Raw genomic sequence first — 26,837 nt, 5'->3', positions numbered from 1 at the left:
AACTACTCAACATGTTCAGCTTTGTCAGGTTCCAATGCCTTTTCATTATAAAAATAAATTATAAAATATTGAAGCATTTACTTTATTTTATTTAAAAGCATATTTTTTGGAGTAAAAATCTCTAGCACAGGAAAAATTGTCAAAGAGAACTCTTAGCATTTTCTGTTCAGTCTAGGGAACAGATCCAAAGAGAACTCCTAGAGTTCGCCGCTCGGTACAGAGAGCAATGAAGACTTAAAGCATCGAAGACTCCCTAAATACAACGTGAGCGACCTCTTTTAAAGCTCATAATAATCTCTACGCACCTCTAAGAGCTTGTTTGGGTTTGAGGGCTTATGTACTATATGAAATATACCGATCATAGTTAATGGTCATTCATGGGCAATTATCAGGTATTAATAGGTCAAATTACCTTACGCTTTACAAATATACTGATAACTAATCAATGGACTTGACTACCACAAACTCTATAAATAATACAACTGATGTCAGGTACAATCATCTTTTACTATCCTAATAAAATATAGACCTCTTTATGAAACATATCTGACTTGAGCGTCGAGTGTCTTCTGCAGGTCAACAACCCATTGGAGTGGATCGCGTTCTCGGAGAGGATTAAAAATCAAAAGAGAGCAGAGCAATGAATGACGACCGACCCTCGGACCAATTCAACTAAAACAATAAGGTTTTTCCGTGATTCTCAAATATGAGAGAAAGAGGGAATGAAGAAAAGTGTCGTCAACGTCAATGATATTCCCAGTTGCACCATTACTTCGACACTGAGGCTTTGCTCACTTGAATGGATTTGGGGAGGGTGATTGAGGGGATTTGAGAGGATTTGAAGGTAAATTTTATTGTTGTTTATTTGAGTGGATTTGGAGGTAAGTGATTTGGAAGTAAATTTTTTTAATCTGTCACATCAATCAAATCATACACTAATTCTCACAAATTTTACTTTCAAATTTACTCTCACTTACCTCCAAACTCACTTAAATAAACAATAAAAAAATTTACCTTCAAATCATCTCAAATCCATTGAATCACTCTCTCCCAAATCTATTCAAGTGAACAAACATCGCATAAGGAAAAGAAGAAAATATTGTTAGTGGTATTGGTAACCTCTTTGTGCTCTGATGTGGTGAGTTTGATCAATGGCGATAAAATCCTGAGTTGTTATGGTGATGAGTTGTACATGGGAAAATAGAATACACCGAATTTAACCTAACTCGGGTCAAACTTAATTAAATAAGTTGACTCAAGTCTAGACAAATAATGTATCAAAACAAAACTTCTTTTTATTTAAAAAGTAAAATTAAAATCATTTTTCATACAAAACTTCTTTAAATTTTAAAATAGTATGAATTTGCATATGATTTTATTAAAATTGTACTTCTAATTATAACTTCTCTATTTAAATACTTTTTACTTGTTTATTTAGATAAATTTAAAATGAAATTGAGTCATTTTTCCATGAAAAAAATCTTAATGATAATTTGTTAAGTTGATATAAAATCTTCAATACACTATGTCCTATTAAAATATTCAACTTGATTGATGAAAATATTTTGAAGAGTTCATTTTGTGAAAATAAACATACTTTTAAAAGTCTATTCATGTTAACTAAAATTTATTGAATTTATTGTGGTAGGAATCTTTTTATTACTATTAAATATGTAAAAATGAAATTTATTTTTATCTCAAATTTTGATAGTTTGGTCTCTAAACTTTAAAATAGATAAATATAGTTTTTCTAATTTAGTTATATTTTTTTATGTGTTAAACAACATTTTAGATTGACACTTAAGTTATTTACATCATTTGACACATATCAGATCAAATAGTATTGAAAATTTTATATTAACTAGTTATGAGACAATTTTACAACATATAAGAGAATACAAACATCACTTTACAAGTTAGTTTTATAAGATTAAATTATACTTAAGATCTACTTATTAAGATGATATCAAAATTATAAATTAAGGTTATCGTAACAAAATTTATTAATTATTTGATATAAAAAAGTTGTGTTGGAGGTTTCAAATTTAAAAAATTATTTTCATTCACTTTTAAATTTGAAAATTAAAATGGAACAAAATTTAACATAAAAATAAATTTTAATTTTTCATTTAAACTTAAAAACTATAAACATATTTCACCCTAAATAAAAAAATAAAAGTATTATTGAAAATTTGAAACAATTGTATAATATAGAAAAATATAATAGAAAAACAAGTAACAAGGTGTTTCGCAACCAAAACCTCACATCGAGATCCATTGATCATGACCCAACTCTAATGCCAGCTTTTCAGCATAACCCAGTTGTCAACCAGAAAAGATGTTACCCTCAAGAAAAAAACAACAAATATATTCTTATAGAAAAATCCGTTTAACTCATCAAATTTGAATTTTTTTGACTCGTTAATGAATGAGTCGGATTAGATGGACTCATTGATCAACTTGTAATAAGTCGAACCAATCGAGTCGAATTACTTTGAAACACTACCTTCAGTTATTATAATAAAATCAAGTTGAAAACCATATATACAAAATATAATATTGCGAGGAATTATATGATAAAATTTTGTGATGGCTATTTAGTATCTATAAATATTTATCACATATGGATAACAAGTAATTAGTATCTATTATTCACAAAAAAATTAAAATTAAATTTTAATTTATATTTTATTAAAATTAATATAAAAATTTATATTTTATTAAATTAAATTAAATTTAACTTAAATTTTAATTTATATTATATTATATATATATATATATATATATATATTAATTTTATTTATATTTTATTATAATAATTTATAAAATATTTTTTTAAAATATATGTAGGTATTCACGAATACCCTACAAATTTTATAATATCTATAAATAGTTTATAAATAGATATATCCGATCGAAGGATAACAAATAGATTTTTTACTACAAATCGAATAACGAATAAATAATATTTTGACTTGATCTGTAGTCATTTTTAACCAATAACAAGTTAAATTGATAAAAAAACATAATTAATTAAATGTAAGCAAAGGTTTTGAATAAAGAAAGATTAAACAGTGAAGTAAATCAGAATCAACATGTTGAGCAAGTTTCTACCTAAATATTTATAAGAAAAATGAAACAGGTTTTTCCATAAATTAAAATTGGTTTATACAAATGTTAAAATAAAATTTAGAAAATAATTTTTTTATATATTAATTTATACATAAGTTAATTTTAATTTTTAAAGAGATGTATTTCTTCTATTATTTTAATTTTATAAATATTTATAATAATATCAATTCAATATGCTTTTATGACTTAAAGGTATTTACAAATGATCCATTTTTATATTTTTTTCAAGCGGACCACTGTATTCTCAACAATTTTGGAAAATTCAAATCTATATCCCTCAATGGATACAATTTTGACCTTTACAAACCTACTCAATATTTCAAATTTTTTGTTTATCAATCTAACTTTTAAAACTAAAAGTTTTTGACTTCGTATTAGAAAAATATTTAAATGTTAGTTTCTAAAGCTGTTATCACCTTTTTCCCTAATAAGATTAATGATTTTTTTTCAAACAAATAAGTACTATTTAATAAATAATAATACAATTATTAATTGTTATTCATTCAATTTTATACTTATGCAGGAATAAATTTAATACAAAATTAATTATTACCTGTTAATAATTAGAAAGTAAGCATAGTTAAGAACATATCTCAAGAGATAAAAGAATAAAGATAAAATTAATTTGAATATTAAACATGAAAAAGTTATATTTTTCATTTATCATGCACATGTGACAAGTCATTTAAAAAATATTTTTATTGTAAAACCCTTCTAACAGTTCAATGCTGATGAACTTATTTATTATTTTTAGAGAAAAAAATTACATATAAAAAAAAGCAACTCAGATGGACATGGTGATAAGGAATATTCATAAGAACATTTGGTAAATAAAAATAAAATAAATATATACTTTTATATAAATTAAAATTAATTCATGTATATATTCATTTATATTTTTAAAATTTGTGAAAAAATTAATGTTATCTTATATATATATATATATATATATATATATATGTGTATATATTTTATCTATTTATTAAAAAATTGTCCAAAAAATTATAGTATTTAATTACATCCTAATTTCTTTTATATAAACAACATATCATGAATCATGAGAAAGACACATCAAAATAGCATTTTTAGAACCTAAATCTTGCATTCCTCTCTTGTTTCTTTTCTGATCACAGTCATGACTAGAGCCAAGATCGAACTTGCTTACATAACAGATCCTGCAAAGAGGAAAGCAACTTTCAAGAAAAGGAAAAATGGTCGAAATCTTTTCTCTTTAAATAATTTTAACTATGCTTCATGCACACGTACCGTTTGATAAAATTCCAATTTGAGCATTTTGCACCTTCTCTCTGTTCTTATATGGTTCTTGGTATATATGTTTCTGAACAGGTTTGATGAAAAAGATCAGTGAAATCACTGTCCTTTGTGGGATTGATGCATGTGCTGTAGTGTATAGTCCTGATCTGCCTAACAAGCCAGAGGTTTGGCCATCTGAATCAGAAGCCAGAAGTGTGATTTCCAAGTTCAATGGTGTGTCTGAGGCTGAGAAAAGAAAGAAAATGTTCTGCCAAGAAAGCTTTATAAGACAGAGAATTGACAAAGGCAAAGAGCAGCTGAAGAAACTGAAGAATGAAAATAGGAAGAGGGAGATTAACCTTCTCATGTGTGAATACCTCACTCATGGAGGCAACAACCTTGACAGTAACAACATGAGTTATCTCAAGGACTTTTCATTCTTCACTGATCAAAATTTGGATGAAATTAGAAACAAAATCACTATGCTCCAAACCCAAGAGGAGACACCAGAAACCATGGATCAAGGAGAGCAGGCACAGGTTCATGTGCCAAAGACCAATTTTTCTAGAAAAATAATAAAAAAACTAAATTAGTCTGTGGATATATAACATCAATGCTGGTGATGAGAATGAGTGTTAACATTGGAAGATGTTAATGATTATAGTGGTTGGCTTAATGTATCCCTTATGTTCTTGTTGTCTAAATTTATAAAGTTTCTCTTGATTGAGTTGATCTATGTTTAGTTGCTATGTTTTTACATTTTTAATGATACAATTGAAAAATGAAACTTTGTTTGATGACATAGTTTAAGGTTTCGAAAGAAATAGCATGTTTTGTTCTAGACAATGTCATTCATACATGTCGTTTTATCTGTCTATTTTAGTTTCAAATCTATTCCATACCCATCTAGGGTTCACAAAACTTGCTCAAGATCTAAATTTTGCAATTGGGAAAGTGGGAAATTTTGAGATTGTTTCATTGTGAATCTTTCTCGTATGCTAGAGTTTCCATTTTCTGTAAAATTGAAAGAAACACTTTGCAAGACAAAAAAAAAACGAGAATACCCCACTTATAATTCAAAATCAGAAACAATTCCAATTTCAAAATCAACAAAATTTGTGAAGACTTTATATTAAAAACAATTACACCCACAATGAAATTTTGTATTTTACTAAACAAAATAAAGTAAGTAATGGTCTATTTACAGAAGAAAAAAATTACTGCTGATAAAAGATTTAGCTGAAACTAGAAAGAATTTATTGAAAAATAGAATGGTTTCTTGGTCATTTTGGTTTGGGGTGTTCATTCTATCATGATCCAAGAACAAAATATTTGTAATTACATTGTATCTAGGGGCAGTAATGAGAAAAATTCTGTTCAATAAGTATGTGAATAACATATTTGATTTTCAGGTCCATATGTATATAAATATCAATCTATTAATATGTTTTTATGATTTAAAGAGTATTCATAAATATTTTATCTTTGTACTCTTTTCAATGTGGTCCACTATTATACTTAGGTATTCATATCAATTGAAAAATTCAAATTTGAATTCTTTAATGGAATACATTTTTGTTTATCACTCTAACTTTCAAAACTAAAATGTACTTTTGAAAAAAATTAAATTTTAGTTTCTAAAGCCGCATACTACTTTTTTTTCCTGTAGAACAATGATTTTTTTCAAAATATATAATTACTATTACTATTTAATACATATTAATACAATTATTAATTGCTATTCATTCAATTTTGTACTTATGCCGGAAGAAATTCAATACAAATTTAATTATTAGCTGTCATTAATGAGAAAGTAAGGCCATATGTCAATATATTAAAGAATAAAGATAAAATTAACTTGAATATCAACTTTGAAAAATATATTTGTCATTCATCTATATGACAAGTCACTTAAACAATATTTTATTGTAAACCACACTTACAATTCGATGCTGATAAACTTATTTACCACATTTTGAGCAAAAAGTACATATAAAAAACAAACTTAGATGTTAGTGAGAACTTTTCATAAGAAAATTTTGTATAGAAAAACAAAATAAATACATTTTGTATTTCTGAATTAAAATTAATTGATGTATATATACATTTATAATTTTAATTTTTTTGAAACAATTAAGTTAATTTTTTCTTTTTAGTTTTTATTTCTAAAAAAAGTTGTCGAAACAATTGTAATATTTAATTACATCATAATTTATTTTATATAAACCACTGCATCAATCACGAGAAAAAAACACATCATAGTGACATTTCCGGAACTACAATATTGCACTCTCTTTTGTCTTTTCTGGTCATGACTACAACCAAGATCGAACTTGTTTACATAACTGACGGGAATATAACTTTTAATATATACATAGTAAAATTTATTAATAAATTAGAATTTATATTCTTGAAAAATATTTTTGTTGATAATATACTTGACAATTAATTTCATTAGTAATTTTTATTAGTAGTTTATGATTTTTATTATTAATAAATATTTTAATAAATTTATTGATAAACTAAATAACAATTTTTTCGTAAAATTATATAATATATATTTTTTATATTAAGAAAAAATGAGTGAGAAAAAAAGAAGACAGAATGAAGATGAAAAAGGAGAAGAGGAAAAAACATCACAGTTATAATTAGTTGAGGAACAGGAGAATAGAAAGAAGATGAAAAAGGAGAAAAAAAAAGGAAAAGTGACAACGTCAGACATGATAATGGCAACGGAGTGAAAGAAGAAAGAAGAGGAAGGGAAGATAAAAAAATTTATAATATTTACCGATAGATTTTATTCATGATTAGATTAATTTAAATTTGATCTTGATACCTTAATATATAATAATTCTAAAAAACAACTTAAACCGGTGAACAAAATGACATATAAACTAATAAGAAAGAAAAATGACATGAATATAAGCTTTTTATTTATTTATCACTACAAAAATAAACCAAATTAATTATTGTACGATGATAGACCGTAAAAGCAAAAATATTTGAACTATAATGTTATTGTTTGAACTATAAAAATGTTACGAAAATGTTGTCACAAATCTTAAAAAACTCTTCAAAGTTTTAAACTCCATTTGAATCTTTAAATATACATAAATTTTGGGAATGAAAATAGACATCTTTTTTACAAGTTTTTGTCATCCTTTTCTACACGTACATCACATAGCTTTAGTGTCAATAACATCAAAATCACCAGCATTATTATTGTTCTCATACTACACATTTGTCACACTTTTTCTTTTTATGGAAAATGAAAGTTATTACATGCAACAAAGTGTCTGTGTTGAAGGTCTACTTCAATTTTTGAACAAACATGCATTATATTCAAAATTTAAAATGTACAGTGTTCAATTTGGAATGCAATTTTAAAGAAATCTAATATGATAAAATGAAGTTTAAATTAGATTAGATTATTCTGCTCTTACTATAATAACCTTACTACTATATTCATTTCCTAGTTCCAATCTTCTCTTCCATTAAATTTCACAAATCTTTTAGATCAAATTAATTAGCAAATCTGACAATATATTTGTTAAGTAACATGTTGAGCATTCCAATAATAATCTGCAAAATTTCTAGCATTTTTTGTACTTAGCAACAATAATCTAATTTAGGAATTATAGCAGATATCTGCAATTCTGGAATGTGCCATTTATAAGTGGTTGACCATATTCTTCTAGTACCTATTTAAAAGTTGCTGAATTAGTTTTCTTAAAACATGTTTAAAATGGTTTCATGCATGCAATGTAATCAATTTAAAAACAACGTATGTTTAATTTGCCGTAATTCAACTTCAACTACACATTTACTAAAAAGCTTAAACAAAATCTAAAGCATGAATTATGAACTTGTAGTGTAAAATCAACAAACAATAAAGAAGTTCAATCAAGCAACAACAATAAACAGGTTCAACCAAACAACAACAACAAACAAGTTCAACAAAAAAACAACAAACAAATTCAACAAATAAGTTCTTCAAAACGTAAACGAAAACTAACATGCAAAATGTGAGTTGGTCTGAATAAAGTGTTGCCACTAGTGAGAGAGAAAGTAGAATGCGCCTATGAAGAACAAGAACACGAAAATAATCGGTCAAAACAAACGAAAATCATACCTAAAGTAGTTAATTAACATGCATTTGTAACAAATGAAAGAAAGATTACGTGTGATGGTTGTCAAACTTCGTTCCAGAAAAGTTTGAGCATAGAAGAGAGTATCACGCGTTAAGATAAAGTGAATTAATTTCCAATCTTCTGCTCAAATTTTTATTGAATTCACTAATCTTTAACGTCTAACGCTAGGACATTCGATGTTTTATATCCTTTTGACGTCTAATTATAGGGATTTCGACGTCATGCATAAATACATTTTCACCTTCGCGTCAAGTATTTTCGCAAAATTTATCCGATATAACAAATTGACGTCGAATTACAATTCTAAATGATGTCTAATAATTGCATTTATTTACAAAAATGTCATCGATCAATTTTAACGTTGGCTATTCGGTGGTTGGACGTTAAACGTGTGACGTTATACGCTATTTTGCACTAGTGCACCTTTGGCAGCAAGCTATGAATGAAGAAATCCACACTTTATAGTAAACACATACTTGGGACTTAGTCAATCTTCCTCCTAACAAGATTCCTAGTGGTTGCAAATAGGTTTGTAAGATGAAAAATTGTTCTGATGGAACTATTGAGCATTATAAAGCTCGCTTATTAGCTAAAAGATATACTCAAGAGTATGGAATAGACTATGAAGAGAGGTTTGCTCTAGTAGCTCGAGTAACCTCTGTTCGTAGTCTCTTAGTTATTGCTACAATTCGAAAGTGAAAACTTTATCAGATGGATGTCAAAAATATCTTTCTTCACTAAGATTTAATGGAAATCTCTATGCATCCTCCTCCTGGTTTTCATGCACCTCACTAGGTTTGTAAGCTTTGACGAGCTTTGAGTGGTTTAAAACAAGCCTTACGGTCTTGGTTTGTCAAATTTAGTTCCACTCTTATACAATTTGGCTTTCTTCGTAGTCCATATTACTCTACATTATTTATTTGAAGAATTGACAAAGATATTGTATTTTTGTTGCTCTATGTCGATGATATGATAATAACTAGAGATGATGACTCTAACATTTCTGCATTAGAATGTTATCTCCGTCAACATTTTCAAATGAAAGATTTTGGTCATCTTAGTTATTTTTTGGGTCTTGAAGTATCTCACGATTTTGAAGGCTATTATATTTCCCAAGCTAAGTATGCTTCTGACTTACTTTCTCAAGTTGATATCACTGATAGGAAAAAAGAATCTATCCCTTTGGAAGTCAATTGCAAGCTTACTTCACTTGATGACACTCCTCTTGATGATCCCACTTTGTATCGACAACTTGTTGGCAGTCTTGTTTACCTCGTTGTTACTCGACCTGACATTGCATACGTTGTTCATGTGTCAATTAATTTATGTATGTACCTTCATCCACTTTTTTTTTGCAGTTCTTTGGATTCTTCATTACATTAAGGGAACTCTTTTTCATGGTTTACATTTCACTACTAATTCATCTTTGGTCTTATCTGGACATTCTGATGTTGACTAGCAGACGATCCAACACATTGCCACTCTGCAATTATTATAAACCTTCTTAAAAAAGAATTATAAACCTCCACAATTATTAACTTTTAAAAAATAAATCAGAATTATCCTAAATTATGTTCATTTGTGGGTTTTTTATATAATCTCGTTAAAATAACCTTCATTATATATCAATTTTTTTAGTGTTGTGAGAATAAAAGTGTTATACAAATTTCTCATAATGATGTTTTCATGAACACATAAAGTATATTGAAATTGTTTGCCACCTTGTTCGTCATGTTGTGGCACATCTTCACTAAGACTCTATTCACTTGAGGGTATTTAGAGGAGATGATTTGGGGGAGAGTGATTGAATGAATTTGAGGATAAATTTTTTATTTGAATGGATTTGGAGGTAAGTGACAGTGGATTTGGAAGTAAAGTTTATGAGAATTAGTGTAGGATTGGATTGATGTGACAGATTTAAAAAATTTGTTTAATTGGTATAAAGTAAAGATTACCAAAATGCTCATAGTTATTAAAGTAATATAAAATGATAATTGTTAATGTTATATTTAGTTGTAAAAATGTTTATAAAGAGTAAAAAATTAAAATTAATTATTAAAATTTTTAAATGTAAAAAAGTTTTTTTAAAAATTGCACAGGTGTTATTCTTTAAAGATTTTTTAAAATATTTTCAGTGTTATTCTTTCAACAAGAATATTTTAAAATATATTATTTTTACATGTAAAAATTTAAAAGAATTAGATGAAAATATTAACTGCTAATGATAAATAAAAATATAATTTACACATTAAAATATTTATCTTGAATGTTAGATAACTCAAATATTAGTAATTAATTTTATTGTGATTTTTAATATAATATAATTTATATATTTAAGCTATTCTACTTCAATATTATAATGCTTTTTTATAGATAAATATTTTGAACTCAACTATTTCTTTTGAATCAAAAACAAATTATCTAGAAAGATCGCACCGCTACCCAATCCAAAAGTTAAAAAAAGTGTCTTGGTTCTTCAAGTTCAACCACCCTCGTCCGGAATCTTCTCAACTCAACGACTGCACCTTTATCCAATGCTCTTCTCCATCGCTTCCCACCGCCGATCGCCACGGCGTCAAGGAAGACATATCGCATATTTTCTGCGGCGTGACCAACTTCTCGCTCCGCCGCCGTCCTCGTCTTCTTCTTCTTCTTCTTCCTCTGCTGATCCCCCCTCCTCTTCCTCACAAGTTTTGATCGAAATCTGGAACGATCTTGTGGAAATCGGCGGAAGCTTCAAGAACTCTCTCTCGCTAATTTCCATGAACAAAGCCGTCACCAGAATCTCCATGTTCGCTTCTGAGCAGTTGGAGTTTGATCAGCAACAAAGTAACGGTGTCTGGTATTTTAGATATAATTGAGGGCAGATATGACATTTGTATATAAATTTTCACAAATCTTCGCAACATAGTGAGATGGATAAATTAACCTTATCTCTCGCAAATCATCGCAAATCACCGCATTTTCATCTTCGCAAATTCACACAAACGAACAAAAAAATTTTGTAAATCGTCGCTCGCAATTTCTCCGAAATAGTATTTTCAGCTCATGTGAACACAACATAAAACACATACTTGAAAACGGTTTCATGATCTTTTAAGCAAACTCAAGTTGGCATTTACTGTACCAACTAGAGTTTGAAGGGAAGGGTGGTGGGCAAGGGTATTAGCGTAATATTAAGACTTAAAAAATGATGGGAGATATTCTTGATATTCTTAGCTTAATAATAGAAGATCTAATAGCTTAATTTTAGCCATCACATCTTTAGCATTATCATTGTATATTTTCCAGAATTAGTTGTTGTTCTACTATATTTAATTAGTTTATTAGTGAACAAAATACAATATTCAATATTTCTTTTTAATATATGTTGCTTATCTTTTAACACGCCTAACGAATTATGATTTTGGTAAATTTGATGATTGATGTTAATGTTTAAAGCAAAAGAATATGATTTACATTATAAGAAAGAGGTGTTCAATTAAGTCTAAACCCAAACTTATTAGTTTACTTGTTTTTTGTATTTTACTATAGTAGTTACTCATAAGGAATTCATAGTCATCTTTGTATCAATATTTCATAGTTCAATCAGTCTAGATAGTAAGAAATTACCAATCTAGATAGTAAGAAATTGTATATTTTGTGATTATTGCCCAAGTTTCTTAGAAAAATGATATTTAAAATTTTCATTTTACTTTTTGCGATTTAATAGCATAAGAAAGACGCCACAATAATGTGAGCTAAAACACACTTTAAGTGAGATAAGAAATAATGACCACTTGGAATGAATACAAAGCACTTTAAGTGAACACAATATGATTGTTGCTTAAAGTAATGAACACATGCTTGAAGCAAACAAAAACCAAAGTCGTTTGAAGAAAAACATATGTTATGTCACTTAGAGTTACTCATTGGTACCTCAAGTCACACACAATTTATTGATTTCTTGATGCTTGAGTTTGTTTCATAAAACGATGTCTATTAATATGGTTGCTTAAGCAAGACATTCACATCACTTTAAGTGAGCAAGTGACATATTTGTGTGGTTTGTTTGTTATTGTTATAACTTGTGTTCTTATGAAAATATATATATTCTCTCTAATTTTTAGCATTCAACCAAACTAAGTATAAGTATTCAAAAGGATGAATGATACCATGATGTCTTACTTATATATGAATTGTTCTGCAAATCATAAAATTAATATTACAAACTATTAAATCTAAATGAGCTATTTGTCATATAAATTATCATGATGCTTCTAAAAAGAGAAGTGGTACTAATTAAGATGAGAGGTTAAATGATAAGCTAACGAGAAATTGTGAATTTGCTTTCAAAACAAGCAAACATTTTTTTTTTAAATTATCACTTTCTTTAATGATGCAATGATATTTGAAGAACTTGTAGAATAAAAAGGTTTAATTTTTTTTTTTCACTTATTGATCCTAGGTAATAGTTTTCTCTTTCTCATTCTTATAACAACATTGTATAAAATGTCATAATCAGATAAACAAGTGGATACATCATCATCCAATGTGTCTTATGACGAATCTACCTCAAGAATAATTTTTTCATAGTCATCCTGAAAAATAAAAATGAAATTCAATTGTAAATGTCGCATATTAATGCATTATTACACATTCTAAATATTATAAATATTGCCAATAATTTAAATCCTCTAAAATTTAAATTAATTGTGACATAGGTATAATAAATATTTATATAAAAGTATAAAGTGCTATAAATATCATCTAACTTACGGCAATTTTATACATTTTAGACGATATTCATGCATTAATTTTGGAAGTCTTATAAGTCTTTTGAAAAATATCTTATCACTAGTGCAATAAAGGAATACGACAACGGTTATTTTTAACAATTAACAATAATTTGTGAATCAAGACATATTCAGACGAAATAAAAAAGAAGAGTTTTTGGTCTCGATTAAGAATTGAAGCAAAAAAGTTGATAATTTAGCTTCCATTATAAAAAAAATCAAAGCAGTAAATCGAAAAAAAAAATTACTTATGACAATGGTTCTATAAACAAACACTACAATAGACCCTATCAAATTTTAAATAATTATTTAAAATTTGATAGGGTCTATGACCTCAGTTGCTTTTGGAACTGTAGTCAAAAGCCTTTTATGTTTTGATTATTATAGGTCAATTGTTGTCATAGATTCAATTTTATTTAAAGTATTTTTTTTAATATAAAGGTCTATTGCCTCGGTTGGAGTCAGAACTTAAATCATAGACATTTTTTTCCTCGATTCTTACCACAATGGTTGCTTAGAAGTATGAGTTTTTTTTAAGATGATTTTGTTTCTATAACATCCTACATCACAAAAATAGACCTTGCATATGAAATAAAGTATGTACAACACAAAAATATAAACCATAATATATTTTTCAATAAAAAACATAATTATAACCATAAATCAACTCAATGTACAAATTATAATATGCTATTGTACAAATTATTATATCCTAACACTTATCTACTATTGTACAAATAGTACATATTTTGCCAGAGCTTTTCGTGTGTAATAAATTGACTTGTAGGGAATTGAAAGAGGAGTCTTGAATCTCTATACAAAACACATCGATTTTAAGTAGTGTATATGATTTCCAAACGATGGAGAGAAAAAATTGATTAAATATAAATATATATTACTATTTTTCAACCACTTGTAATATAGACATCAATAGTGGTTGTCATCCAATTCATTACATAATAATCACACTTATATGAGCTGATTTGTCTATTACACTACAATATATCATCATAATTATAAATAATTAAGGAGGATCACTTCAATAAAAAAATTATAAGTATGAACCAAAATACTCAACCTTGAGGGTCAATCATCCAAACTTTTTAGCATTAGTAGTTGATTTCGCTGACAAACAATGTTGTGTGGTTTTGTTCAACATTTTGGTCTCAATTCTTTGTAAAATTGAGGTATAAAACCTTTATGACATCGGTTCTTAATCAACCGTTGCGTAAAACTTGAAAAAAATTAAATATTTAAAATTTAAAGTGACAATTTTCAATGTCAGTTTCGTAACAGGAGTTGCAGGGTCTATGACTTCAGTTCTTCTAACAACCGAGACCATAGGTCTAGTTTAAAAAGGTGTTAGCTGAAAAGTCAATTTTGTAAGGGGATTTGCATGGTTTATGGCATCGATTCTATAAATAACCAAGGTCATAGATCATGTTTAAAACGGTGTCAGCTAAAAAGTCATTTTGGCATAGGGATTTGCATTGTTTATGACTTTGATTTTTCGAATAACAGAGGTCATAAACTCTTTTAAGCTTTCGTTCTTTTTGAACTGAGCCTTATATGTTTGTTAAATTTTCGAAAATGTCACCACGTCTTATTATGTTTCAGTTTCTTGAAAACCTAATCGTATTAAGTATGTTATAAGCTCATTTCTTATACTAGTGCAAGTTAGAGTGAATTTCACATTTTATTTCTAAAAGGTATAAAAAAAAGAGACAGTTGTGTTTGCATTTGAAATAAATAAAAAAAAAGGTAAATTCTATTGCATATTCATTCAATTAAAATATTCTAGTATTGATCCTCTTGTAACGAACAGTTACAAGAATTTAATTATAAGCATTCACCTTTGTTTTTGTCTTAGTAATCTTGGTTGCTCCATTTTCTTGTAAATGCTTTCTCACAAGGAATCTAACACCCCAACAACACCGTATTGAATTCTATGCATAATATTTGAAAAAGCTTTACAAACTTTATATGTTCTTCATAAACTTGTATTTTTATGATAATAATAAGGCTTAATAGCACTGATGGTCCCAATTTTTGTCAGTTTTGTTCAAAATACACTAGAGGAAAAACAGCGTATAACATCGTTAAATAACCAACGTTAAAAATGACAAGTGACAATTTTGTAAATAAATGCAATTATTAAACGTCGTTTAGAATTATAATTCGACGTAAGACGATATAAAACGTCGAATGCCTTAGCGTTAGACGTCAAAAGGCCAATGAATTCAATAAAAATTTGAGCGGGAGATTGAAAATTCATTCACTTTATCTTAGCACGTGAGAGCCTCTTCTTTGCTCAAACTTTTCTCGAACGAAGTTTGACGACCATCACATGTAATCTTTCTTTCATTTGATACAAATGTATGTTAATTAACTACTTTAGGTATGATTTTCGTTTGTTTTCACCGATTATTTTCGTGTTCTTGTCCTTCATAGGCGCATTTTGCTTTCTCTCTCACTGGTGGCAACACTTTATTCCGATGAACCCACCTTTTAAAGGTTAGTTTTTGTTTTCGTTTTGAATAACTTATTTGTTAAACTTGTTTATTGTTTTTTTTTTGTTGAATTTGTTTGTTGTTGTTTGGTTGAACTTGTTTGTTGTTGTTGTTTGGTTAAACTTGTTTGTTGTTGTTTGATTGAACTTGTTTTTTGTTTGATTGAACTTGTTTGTTGTTTGTTATTGTTATTTGGTTTTATCCTATATTACTGTTCATAGTTATGCTTTTCAGGTTTCGTAGAGTTGTTAAAAAAAATTACAATTAATTAAAAAAATAAAAAAAATTGATTAACGTCGATGTTCAAAATTCGACGTTAAATTAACGTCGTATATTGACAAAATTCGACTATAAATTAACCTCGAATTTTTTAAATTCGACGCTAATTTAACGTCTCCCGATATGACGTCGTTCTCGAATTCAACATGAAAGGCCAAAAATATTCGACGTTGTACGCTGTTTTTGTACTAGTGATGGCCTCATTTTTTAAAAATGTTCAATGTAGTCTTAAAGGTTGTAATTCGTGTTCAATTTAGTCATTTTTGCAAACGCCGTTTAAATTTTTAACGACACATCACCAATCAGTGAATTACATAACAATTATTGGCTGACGTGGCTAGGACCAGAATTGACTAAGGATGATCACGCCAATAAGGGCTTGACATGTGGCAACCCCGTTTTTTCACCCAAAAATTAGGGTTTCAAATTTGCATGTGTAGATTAGGGCAAAGCTTGCTCCACTACCTTCACGCGAGAATAGTGTTTCTCCTTCACAACGCATAGGGTGAACTTTGTGATAGTTAATTTGCTTCTAGGTTTTTATCCTGCAGGTGAATGAAGAAGGTGTGGTGTAGAAGCTTGCGGAGAGGCGCTGGTGCGATTTGGGTTTGCCTTTCTGCGATTTGGGTTTTGCTCACGAGAGGTTGATGATGATGTTGGTGGCTCTTCACCATTGTGACGCGAATCGCGCTTCTGGTTTGAAGTAGATTTTTGGTTCTGTAGGTTTTGATCTTCTGTGTTTCAGGTTGGTGGTGGCTGGTGGAGAACGAAGAAGCTTCACGATGTTGCTCAAAGGCGCGAGGAACTCACGATTCGGTTTCGCGATGCTTGTGGCGGAGCGTTTGGAATAGCGGCGCGACCATCTGGTTAAGGTTTCGATATGTCTAATGATGGAGGTGTGAAGATGGTGGCTGGTTGTGAGCATGACGACGGCGGTTAGGGTTAGGTGGTGGCTAAGGTTTCTGTGTAGGGGGAAATTATAATTTCTTGAGGTATGAGATGATGATGACGCGTTAAGGGTAATGTGTGACTGATTGCACAGTTGGACATTTTGGTCGTTAACGATTTAAATGATGTTTGCGAAAAAGACTAAATTGAACACAAATTACGACCTTTAGGACTACATTGAACATTTTAAAAAAATAGGTCATTTTGAACAAATACTAGTACAAAAATCGCGTACAACGTCGAATATCTTGGATTTTTAACGAATAATTCGCGAACGACATCATATTAGGAGACGTTAAATTGACGTCGAATTTTTTAAATTCGATGTTAAATTAACGTCGAAATTTGTAAATATACGACATTAACTTAAAGTCAAATTTTATTAATATATGACATTAATCAATTTTTTTTAATTAATTGTGATCCTTTTTTACAACTTTACGAGACCTAAAAAGCATAACAAATTTCAGTTTTTGGTATTTTATAAAGAAAGAACTATGAACGTAGTATCAACAACAAACAACAATAACCAACAACAAATAAGTTCTTCAAAACGAAAACGAAAACTAACCTTCAAAAGGTGAGTTTGTCGGAATAAAGTGTCGTCACTGGTGACAGAGAAAGAAGAATGTGCCTATGAAGATCAAAATCACGAAAATAATCGGTCAAAACAAACGAAAATCATAAATAAAATGCATTTGTATCAAATGAAAGAAAGATTATATGTGATGGTCGTCAAACTTCGTTTGAGAAAAGTTTGAGAAGAGAAGAGGGTATCGCGCACTAAGATAAAGTGAATGAATTTTCAATCTCCCGCTCAAATTTTTATTGAATTCACCAACCTTTTAACGTCTAACAACTGGGGCATTTGACGTTTTATATCCTTTTTACGTCGAATTACAATTTTAAAAACGACGTTTAATAATTGTATTTATTTACAAAAATGCAACCGGTCATTTTTAAAGTTGGCTATTCAGTGGTTAGAGATTAAACACGTAATGTTATATGTTGTTTTTGTACTAGTGAAAGCTAACAAAAATTGGGACCACGAGTGTATTAAGCCTAATAATAATGTGAAGTTAAATTACCTTAAATAAACTGAAATAGGTTTTCATAAAAGTATACTAATTTTTTATGATTCTAGTTATCAGTTTCTTTGGTTCCAAGTGTTAATTTGAGTTTAATTTAAGAATAGAAAGAAGGATTATGAACAATAAAAAAAAATACTCACCAATTTATTGTGTTAAATTTATAATATTATGTTTTTTTATATAATTTGTAATTTATTAGTATCGAATCTCTAATTCATGTTGAATATAAATTAACAAGATAAATAATATATTAAAATTCTCACAACTTATTTTAAGATTTTGAGTTTTGTTGTTGCTCATTCTTCCAAGTTTTCTTCATAAGAACTTAACCTCTTTAACCATAATTAAAAAATAGGAGTTAAAATGATGTAATGTTTTAAAAGAAAAACATAAAAATACTTATGATAATATATTTATTATATTTATTTGGTTTTGTCTTTTTAATTTTCTAATTAATGATTTATTTTTCTTTGTGTAAATGATGATGTGACAATTGGCATGTCATGTTGTAAATAAGAAGGCACGTGGCATTATATCTCAATAATGTTACATCATATTTATCATGGTATCACTTAATAAGTAATAAGAAGAATTTTGTATTATAGAGACAATAAATAACAAAAAAATTTGAAGGACCAAACGATAAAACATGTTGCAAGAACCACGGGAGATATTGAATCTTTTAATTTAAATAAACAACAATTTTGAAGTCATATTTAATTAATTTTTTTATAAATTATAAATATTAAATTAAATCAAATTGAAACGTTTAAAAAATAAAATACACTAAACTAGTCTCTACAAATTCACAAATGTTTGCTGCACTTATATGTTGAATAATATTGACTACCAAGCGGATAGGTCAAATGTTACCTAAAATTATTTCATATAATGTCAACTTATATTAAAATAATATGCAGCAAAAATTAATTTTTCAATAATAGAAAAATGTTCTATTGAACAACCAAAACTGGTTCAACATTCAATTATTGCAATAAACGAAATTAAAATTTGAAAACATGAAAGATAAATAATTAAATGTTCTGTAAAAAATAATAGCATAGAATTTGAATAAATAAAAGAAAAGGAGGCAAAAGTCAAATATGATATAGTATAATTAACAAATAACAATCCTGAAACCGATGGATCTCAGTTTATAGAAAATAAAATGCTTTTAAGTTTCAAAGAGACCATGGTCCACAAAAACTTAGGTATTTACATCCATTGTAAAATACAAAAATTTAATAGGGTATAAAATTTTGGATCCTTTGAGACATAATACTCAACAGGGTTGTATTTTTATTCTTATAAAAAAAATCAAATTTTAGATTTTGCTTCTAAGTTTAGAACTAATAATTTTTTTTATTCTTTTAAAATTGTTAGTGTAGGTGGCTTTGAAAATACCCAAATATATTTATATAATAAAATGTAGGTTTTATTTCATAAATATTAATAAAAATATTTATTATTATCCTTTCATTTCATTGGTGTATGTAAGAAGTAATTCAATAGAGTCTAATTAATTACTGGGTATTATTTATGAGAAAGAAATATTAGTTAAAGTTGTAGATGGACAGATACAAAGGTAAGAAAAATATTAATTATATTTTTAATTTGTATGTTATTCTCTTAAATGAACAGATAAAAAAAAGATGATATGAGCCTGAATTATCAACTTGTACAACTCATATCTTCCCTTTTTCTTCCCCAAGTGGTAAGTTATTTAAGCAATATTTTATTGCAAAATCTCTGTAATAATTCAATGTAGATGAAATTAATTACGAAAGTTTTATGCAAAGACAACAACTCAGATGGCCCTGATTTGGTATTGAGAAATACTTTCCCTATATTCAATCTTGTTACCTCTTCAATTTTTTTATATAAACAGCACACATCAAGAATGGGAAAGCTACACAAACATAGCAATTCAGAACTCCATTCTTGTTCTTTTCTGCTCATTCTCATGGCTAGAAAGAAGGTCGACCTTACTTTCATAACCAAAACCTCAAAGAGGAAGGCTACCTTCAAGAAAAGGAAAAATGGTTCAAATCATTTCTTTCTCTTTCTTTCATCTTAACCTTGCTTTTATAATTACCCTTCTATGATGCATGTTTTTCCTTTTAATATGAAATCTACTTTTTCTAACCTTTCTTTCTCTTATATATGTTTTTCTCAACACAGGTTTGATCAAAAAGATCGGTGAAATCAGCATCCTCTGTGGGATTCAAGCCTGTGCTATAATCTACACACCAGATGAACCTGAACAGCCAGAGGTTTGGCCCTCTGAGGAGGGAGTTGAAAGTGCTATCACCAGGTTCAGGAGTGTTTCTGAACTGGAGCAAAGCAAGAAAATGTTCTGTCAGGAAAGCTTCTTGAGGCAAAGGATCGTCAAGGTCCAAGAACAGTTGAAGAAAGTGAGGAATGAGAATAGGAAGAAAGAGATTAACCATCTCATTTCTCAATACATCACTGTTGGGAACAACCTTGAGACTGCCAACATCATTGATCTCAATGATATCTCATTCTTGGCTGATCAATGCTTGGAGGACATCACAAAGAAAATCGCTGCTCGCAAAGCCCAGATGGGAACACAAGTTCCTGAAAATAATGGTGGAGAAACTGTGACTCGCCATGGAGAACAAGCACGGGTGAATCATGTCCAAGTCCAAGGGCCTTACACTGATGTTGATGCCATGCAGAATCTGAACTGGTCTGCTGATATCATCAATGCTGCTGCTCCCAATGAGATGTTATCATTGGATGATGTTAATGTCCAAAGTGGTTGGCTTAACCAATACATCCCTTGAAAAACCGTACCTCTTCTTGTTCTTTCCGGCAAGCTTTCTAGGGTTTCTCTTGTTTCAACTGTTCCATGTTTCGTTTTCATTTTGTTCTAGGTTTTCTTTCATGTTTGTCGTTGTTTTGAGAACTCAGTTATCTATCAAATTATGCAGCAATTCTCAGTAGTTCAATTATCATGCTTTCAAGGATTAACATCCACATCTATATCTTTACAAATGAGAGGCGGTTTATATATTTAATTACTTATTTATTTCATTAAGACGGTTCTCCCCACAAAATTAACTTGCGTAAACGCGTTTATTTCGGTTAATTTTTCTAATTGCTTTAAATTAATTAAAATCTGTTCAACACCCATCAAAGAGTCACGCTTGCTCAAGAGTCCACTGTAAATAATTAATATGAATAATGTTACAATAGCGTGATCCCTCTCACAGAGCAGAAATGAACTATTTCAATTTTTGCAATAACTTCTTACATTAATTATAGTGATAATCACTTCACTTCAATTTGATAGTGTTCAATAACATGTGGATAAGTAGAACGAGAGTTCAGAAGGCAAATAGACTATAGACTATTATTGTTATTTTAAGATTTACTCTACAGTTATAAAATCGTAGTATATTAGAGTATAGGGGAAATTAAGGTTTTTAAACTAAGGTTGTAATCATAGACTACTATTATTTATAAATTATTATTCTTCTAATATCTATAATATGTTATTGCAGTTCTCCCAATAATCATAGTTTATTATTATTTATAAATTACGATTCTCTTAATAGTATATATATATATATATATATATATATATATATATATATATATATATATATATATATATATATATATATTTTAATATTTGATTTGTTTTAGTTTCTCTGCTCTTCTTAATCAAACAATTTGAACCAAGATAAAACTAGAACCAAAAACAGTGCATTTCGAAACTAGAGACAGCGAACAATTACATATATCATTCACTACCTTGAAGAATAATTACAATTGTCAATTACAGAAAGAAATTTACAAAGGCATCTAGCTCACTGTGTTATACAATTCTATAAAATAGGTTGTCCGAGTATTTCTAATGTAGTTCATTAACTTAGAATCCAATTGTTGAGCCTTATTGAAATTACTAACAAAATAGATAAAAAAAATCTTTTTTCAACACATTAAATTAGGTGAAGAGAAAAATGTAAACCTCAGAACGTACTTAAATAGGAACATATTTAAATAAAAATGTGAGTAACACCAATACGAGTAGCAATACAATCATGCAAAAGGATAGCAACAATGTGACTCATCACTACAACAGAAATAATTAATCAAATACAAACAAAAGTTTAGGATTATGAGAGGGGGAAAACAAATGGAGGTGTTAAGAGCTGGATTTTAAGCCTAACTCAATTTCATAAAATTGGCTTGTAAAGTGAGGTTTGCACCCACTTACATACTATAAATTGACTTATCTCTGATAATGTATACTGTTGGGTGGGCCTTCTGGCTCACGACCCAACTCTTTTTATTTCTTTCTTTTGTACTAACTGAAAACATATCACATCAATAATAGTTTTCGTTTCTCTGGATAGTTCTCTTGCACTTTGTTACTCTCTCCTTCTCTGTAATTCATTTTTCATTGTGTGCATATCTTTTACCCTTCCATCCATCCGCATCACCGTGCTAGGGAAGATCTGCAGAAGCTCTCCTGTCAGGTATGGCACCTTTACTTCTCTCGATGGATAATTGATATAATATAGTTATCGAGTCTTCTCTGTCTGATGTATATTTCATCTACTGTTTCAATATGGTATCAGAGCTCTTCTTTTGCAGAGCTCTGCTGCGTTACTCTGTTCCCCTTTCTTGTACCTCTTCTTTTCTTCCTTCAGTCATGGCGGAAGACAGCTTCATCAGCAGTTACCTGTATCTCCATCCCGGCGAAAACCCAGCGACAACTCTTGTTTCACCGGTTCTTGATGATAACAATTACCATTCTTGGAGTTGCTCCATGTTAACGACACTTAGTGCCAAGAACAAGATCGAGTTCGTTCTTGGTAATGTTCGCCCACCTAACGAAGACAAGCCGGAGTATGCCGCTTGGATTCGCGGAAATAATATGGTCGTGTCTTGGATCGTTCATTCAGTTTTTGTCTCCATCAGACAAAGCATTATTTGGATGAGTAAAGCCGTAGAGATCTGGAACGATCTTAAGAATAGATTTTCCCAAGGAAGTCTCTCTCGGATCTCTAGCCTTCAACTTGAGGTTGCTACCCTTCATCAAGGTGATCTTACTGTTTCAGAATATTTCACTAAACTTCGCGTTCTTTGGGATGAGATTGAGAATTTCCGACCTGAACCCCTTTTGCACATGTGAACCCAAATGCGATTGTCAAGTCTTAACTGTTGTGAAACAAAGGAGGCAAGAAGATAAGGTTATGCAATTTTTACGAGGTCTGAATGATCAATTCGGCAATGTCACCTCACACGTGCTTCTTCTGGATCCTATTCCAGACATCACTAAAGTGTTTTCTTTGGTGGCACAACAAGAAAGACAATTATCTAGTGGAAATTTAATTGCTGCTGTCAAGACTCAGGAAACTGCCACCGCTTGCGCCGCTTCCACCTCTTCCACCTCTTCCATCGTCTGTAACTATTGTGGAAAGCATGGGCATATTGAAGCTGTCTGCTATCGCAAGAATGGGTTCCCAAATCAAGACAGAGGATTCAAAAGCGCACCGAATGGCAGAAAGCATTGCACTCATTGCAACAGAAGTGGCCATACTATTGAGGTTTGCTATAAGAAGCACGGCTATCCCCCAGGACATAAGCTTCATAACAAGCAAGTCCAGATTCACCATACGTCTGCTCAAGAAGACAATGCGAATGTCAAAAGTAATAATCTTGGCACTGCTGATGACATACGCCTCACATCTCAACAATTTCAAATCCTGGCAGAGCTCTTCAAAAACCACAATTTAAATGATGCTTCTACTGCTCAAATTCATCACATTGGCTCTGCCTCGGTCAACCAATCTTTTCTAGGTAATATCAATCCTACTTTTACTCCTAAACATACTAAGCTCAATTGGATTCTTGACTCTGGAGCAACAGACCACATCAATATTTCTCTTCAAAATTTTTCATCATATAAAAGAATCACACCTATTTCGATTGTTTTACCTAATGGTGAAATTGTCTGTTCTGAGTATTCTGGAACCGTTGTTCTTAACAACAATATTCACCTTCAGAATGTCCTTTATGTTCCACAATTTTCTTTTAATCTCGTCTCTATATCTCAGTTGGTTTCCTTTAAAAATTATGAATTAACCTTTTCCTCTCATGGCTGTACTATACAGGACACCCAAACCAGAAAGAAAGACTTTTATAGTTAAACTCATCGGTGGCTTGTACATTTTAGACTGTTCTCTCAACATACTTTCCTCTGCTACTCAGATTGCAAATACTGTTGTAAATAAAACTGGTCTATGGCATCTTAGACTAGGACATCCTTCAGATATTAGACTGAATTCTTTGAAACTTAAATATCCATTCATTGTTCACAATTCTACATACATATGTGATGCCTGTCATCGTGCTAAACAAAGAAAGTTACCTTTTCCTAACAGTACTTCTAAAAGTTTAAAAATCTTTGATCTCATTCACATTGATATATGGGGTCCCTGCAGCATTCTTTCTATGCGTGGTTTCAAGTACTTTCTCACTATTGTTGATGACTTTTCTCGTTACACCTGGTTAATACCTATGACTGATAAATCTGCTGTTAGGAAAATAATCATTGATTTCATTACAAACATAGAAAACCAATTTTCTACTACTATCAAAACCATACGTACCGATAATGGTATTGAGTTTTCTATGCACGAATTTTTCTCCATTAAAGGTATCAACCATCAAACAACTTGTAATGAAACCCCTCAACAAAATGGCATAGTTGAACGTAAACACCAACATTTATTAAATGTTACTCGCTCTCTCTTGTTTCAAGCTAATTTGCCCACTATTTTTTGGTGTTTTGCTGCTGAACATGCTACCTTATTGATTAATTGCATGGCTACTCCCTTACTTGATGATGCTACTCCACATGAAAAATTATTTGGAAATCTCTATGATATTTCTATTCTGCGTGTTTTTGGTTGTTTATGCTACATTAGCACTTTAAATGCTCACAGGAAGAAATATGATGCAAGGGCTGTCCCTGGCATTTTCCTCGGCTTCCCACAACACACCAAAGGTTATCGGTTTCTTAACTTACAAAACCATAAGATTGATATGTCCCGCAATGTATTGTTCCATGAAAATTGTTTTCCTTATACTTCTATCAATAAATCTGGTTCTAACTCTCTTTCTTTGCCTATTCCTCACAATTATAGTCATAATTATGATGATATTACTTTTCCTGATCATAATGCTTATGTGCCTGTTGTTACTGAAACTAACGTTGCTAGTGATATTGTCACCAGCACCAACGACACCACTCGTCTTCCCAACACTGCTAATACTCCTCTAATCGGGACTCACATTGATAGTGACTCCAATGTCGATGAGCATATTGGCACTGTTAGGCGTTCTACTAGACCCAAACGTCCTCCTGCATATCTTTCAGACTTTCACGCAAATCACATTAGTAAATATCCTATTACAAATTTTCTTTCTTATGACAGGTTATCTTCTGATTTCAGGCACACCATCCTCTCTATTTCGTCTACCACTGAACCTCGCACATACAAGGAAGCATCTAAAATACTACAGTGGACGCAAGCTATGCAAGATGAACTCCACGCCTTAACCAACAACAACACCTGGATCATCACTGACCTTCCCCCTGGCAAAACTGCTATAGGATGCCGTTGGATATACAAAGTCAAACATAAGTCTGATGGATCTATTGATCGTTTTAAAGCCCGCCTTGTTGCTAAGGGATACACCCAACTTGAAGGCTTAGACTACCTCGAAACCTTTGCTCCTGTTGCAAAATTAACTACCTTACGTATTCTTCTCGCCATTGCTGCCTCGCATCACTGGATTCTAAAACAACTTGATGTCAACAACGCTTTTCTTCATGGTGACCTACAAGAAGAAGTTTATATGCAAATTCCTCCTGGATTCAACCATCACAACCCCAATCAGGTATGTAAACTTCAACGCTCTCTATATGGGCTCAAACAAGCTGGACGACAATGGTATGATAAACTTTCCACTTTTCTTCTATCTAACCAATACACTAGATCTAATGCTGATCATTCCCTTTTCTTGAAACATGATACTTGCTACACCACTGCCATTCTTATCTATGTTGACGACATTGTCCTTGCGGGAAACAACGCCACCGAGATACAACAAATCACTGCTTCTCTAGATAGCCTTTTTCACATCAAAAACTTGGGTGATCTCACCTATTTTCTCGGGATAGAAGTCGCTAGAAACAATTCTGGAATCCACCTTTGTCAACGCAAGTACACTCTCGATCTTCTCACAGAAGCTGGAATGATCAACTGTGCCCCTATGCCTACTCCTATGGCCCATTCTTCACGTCTTACTAGTCAAGGCGATCTCCTTAATGATGCATATGCCTCCTCCTACCGATGACTGATTGGTCGCCTCATCTACCTCACCACTACTAGACCCGACATCACCTTCTCTGTCAATAACCTTAGCCAATTTGTTTCTTCTCCTACCACCTTACATCAACAAGCTGCTCACCGCATTCTCCGATACCTCAAAGGAAGCCCTGGCCATGGCATCTTCCTCTAAAGCAACAACAACTCTCAGCTTAAAGCCTACAGTGATTCAGACTGGGCCACCTGTCCCGAATCTAGAAAATATGTCACTGGTTACTCCATTTATTATGGCAATTCTATCATTTCATGGAAATCAAAAAAGCAG

The 26,837-nt window shown here is 30.3% G+C and overlaps 2 protein-coding genes across 2 annotated transcripts; both read left to right on the top strand.

The window, feature by feature from the left end:
• Positions 1 to 4,216: 4,216 nt before the first annotated feature.
• On the top strand, positions 4,217 to 5,082 carry LOC108342715 (agamous-like MADS-box protein AGL80). The gene is made up of 2 exons (XM_017580511.2): positions 4,217 to 4,346; positions 4,480 to 5,082. Exons 1-2 carry the CDS (start codon positions 4,268 to 4,270, stop codon positions 4,977 to 4,979), a joined length of 579 nt encoding a protein of 192 aa, XP_017436000.1. The 5' UTR covers positions 4,217 to 4,267; the 3' UTR covers positions 4,980 to 5,082.
• Positions 5,083 to 20,103: 15,021 nt separating this feature from the next.
• Positions 20,104 to 20,979, top strand: LOC108341513 (agamous-like MADS-box protein AGL80). The gene is made up of 2 exons (XM_017579187.2): positions 20,104 to 20,182; positions 20,322 to 20,979. The coding sequence occupies exons 1-2, from the start codon at positions 20,104 to 20,106 to the stop codon at positions 20,945 to 20,947; spliced, it is 705 nt and encodes a 234-aa protein (XP_017434676.1). The 3' UTR covers positions 20,948 to 20,979.
• The last annotated feature ends 5,858 nt before the right edge of the window (positions 20,980 to 26,837 follow it).

The sequence above is a fragment of the Vigna angularis genome, chromosome 6 (genome assembly GCF_016808095.1).
Source record: "Vigna angularis cultivar LongXiaoDou No.4 chromosome 6, ASM1680809v1, whole genome shotgun sequence".
NCBI lineage: Eukaryota > Viridiplantae > Streptophyta > Magnoliopsida > Fabales > Fabaceae > Vigna > Vigna angularis.
Note: the sequence above shows the minus strand (reverse complement) of the source record. Positions and strands in the feature narration are given on the sequence as shown.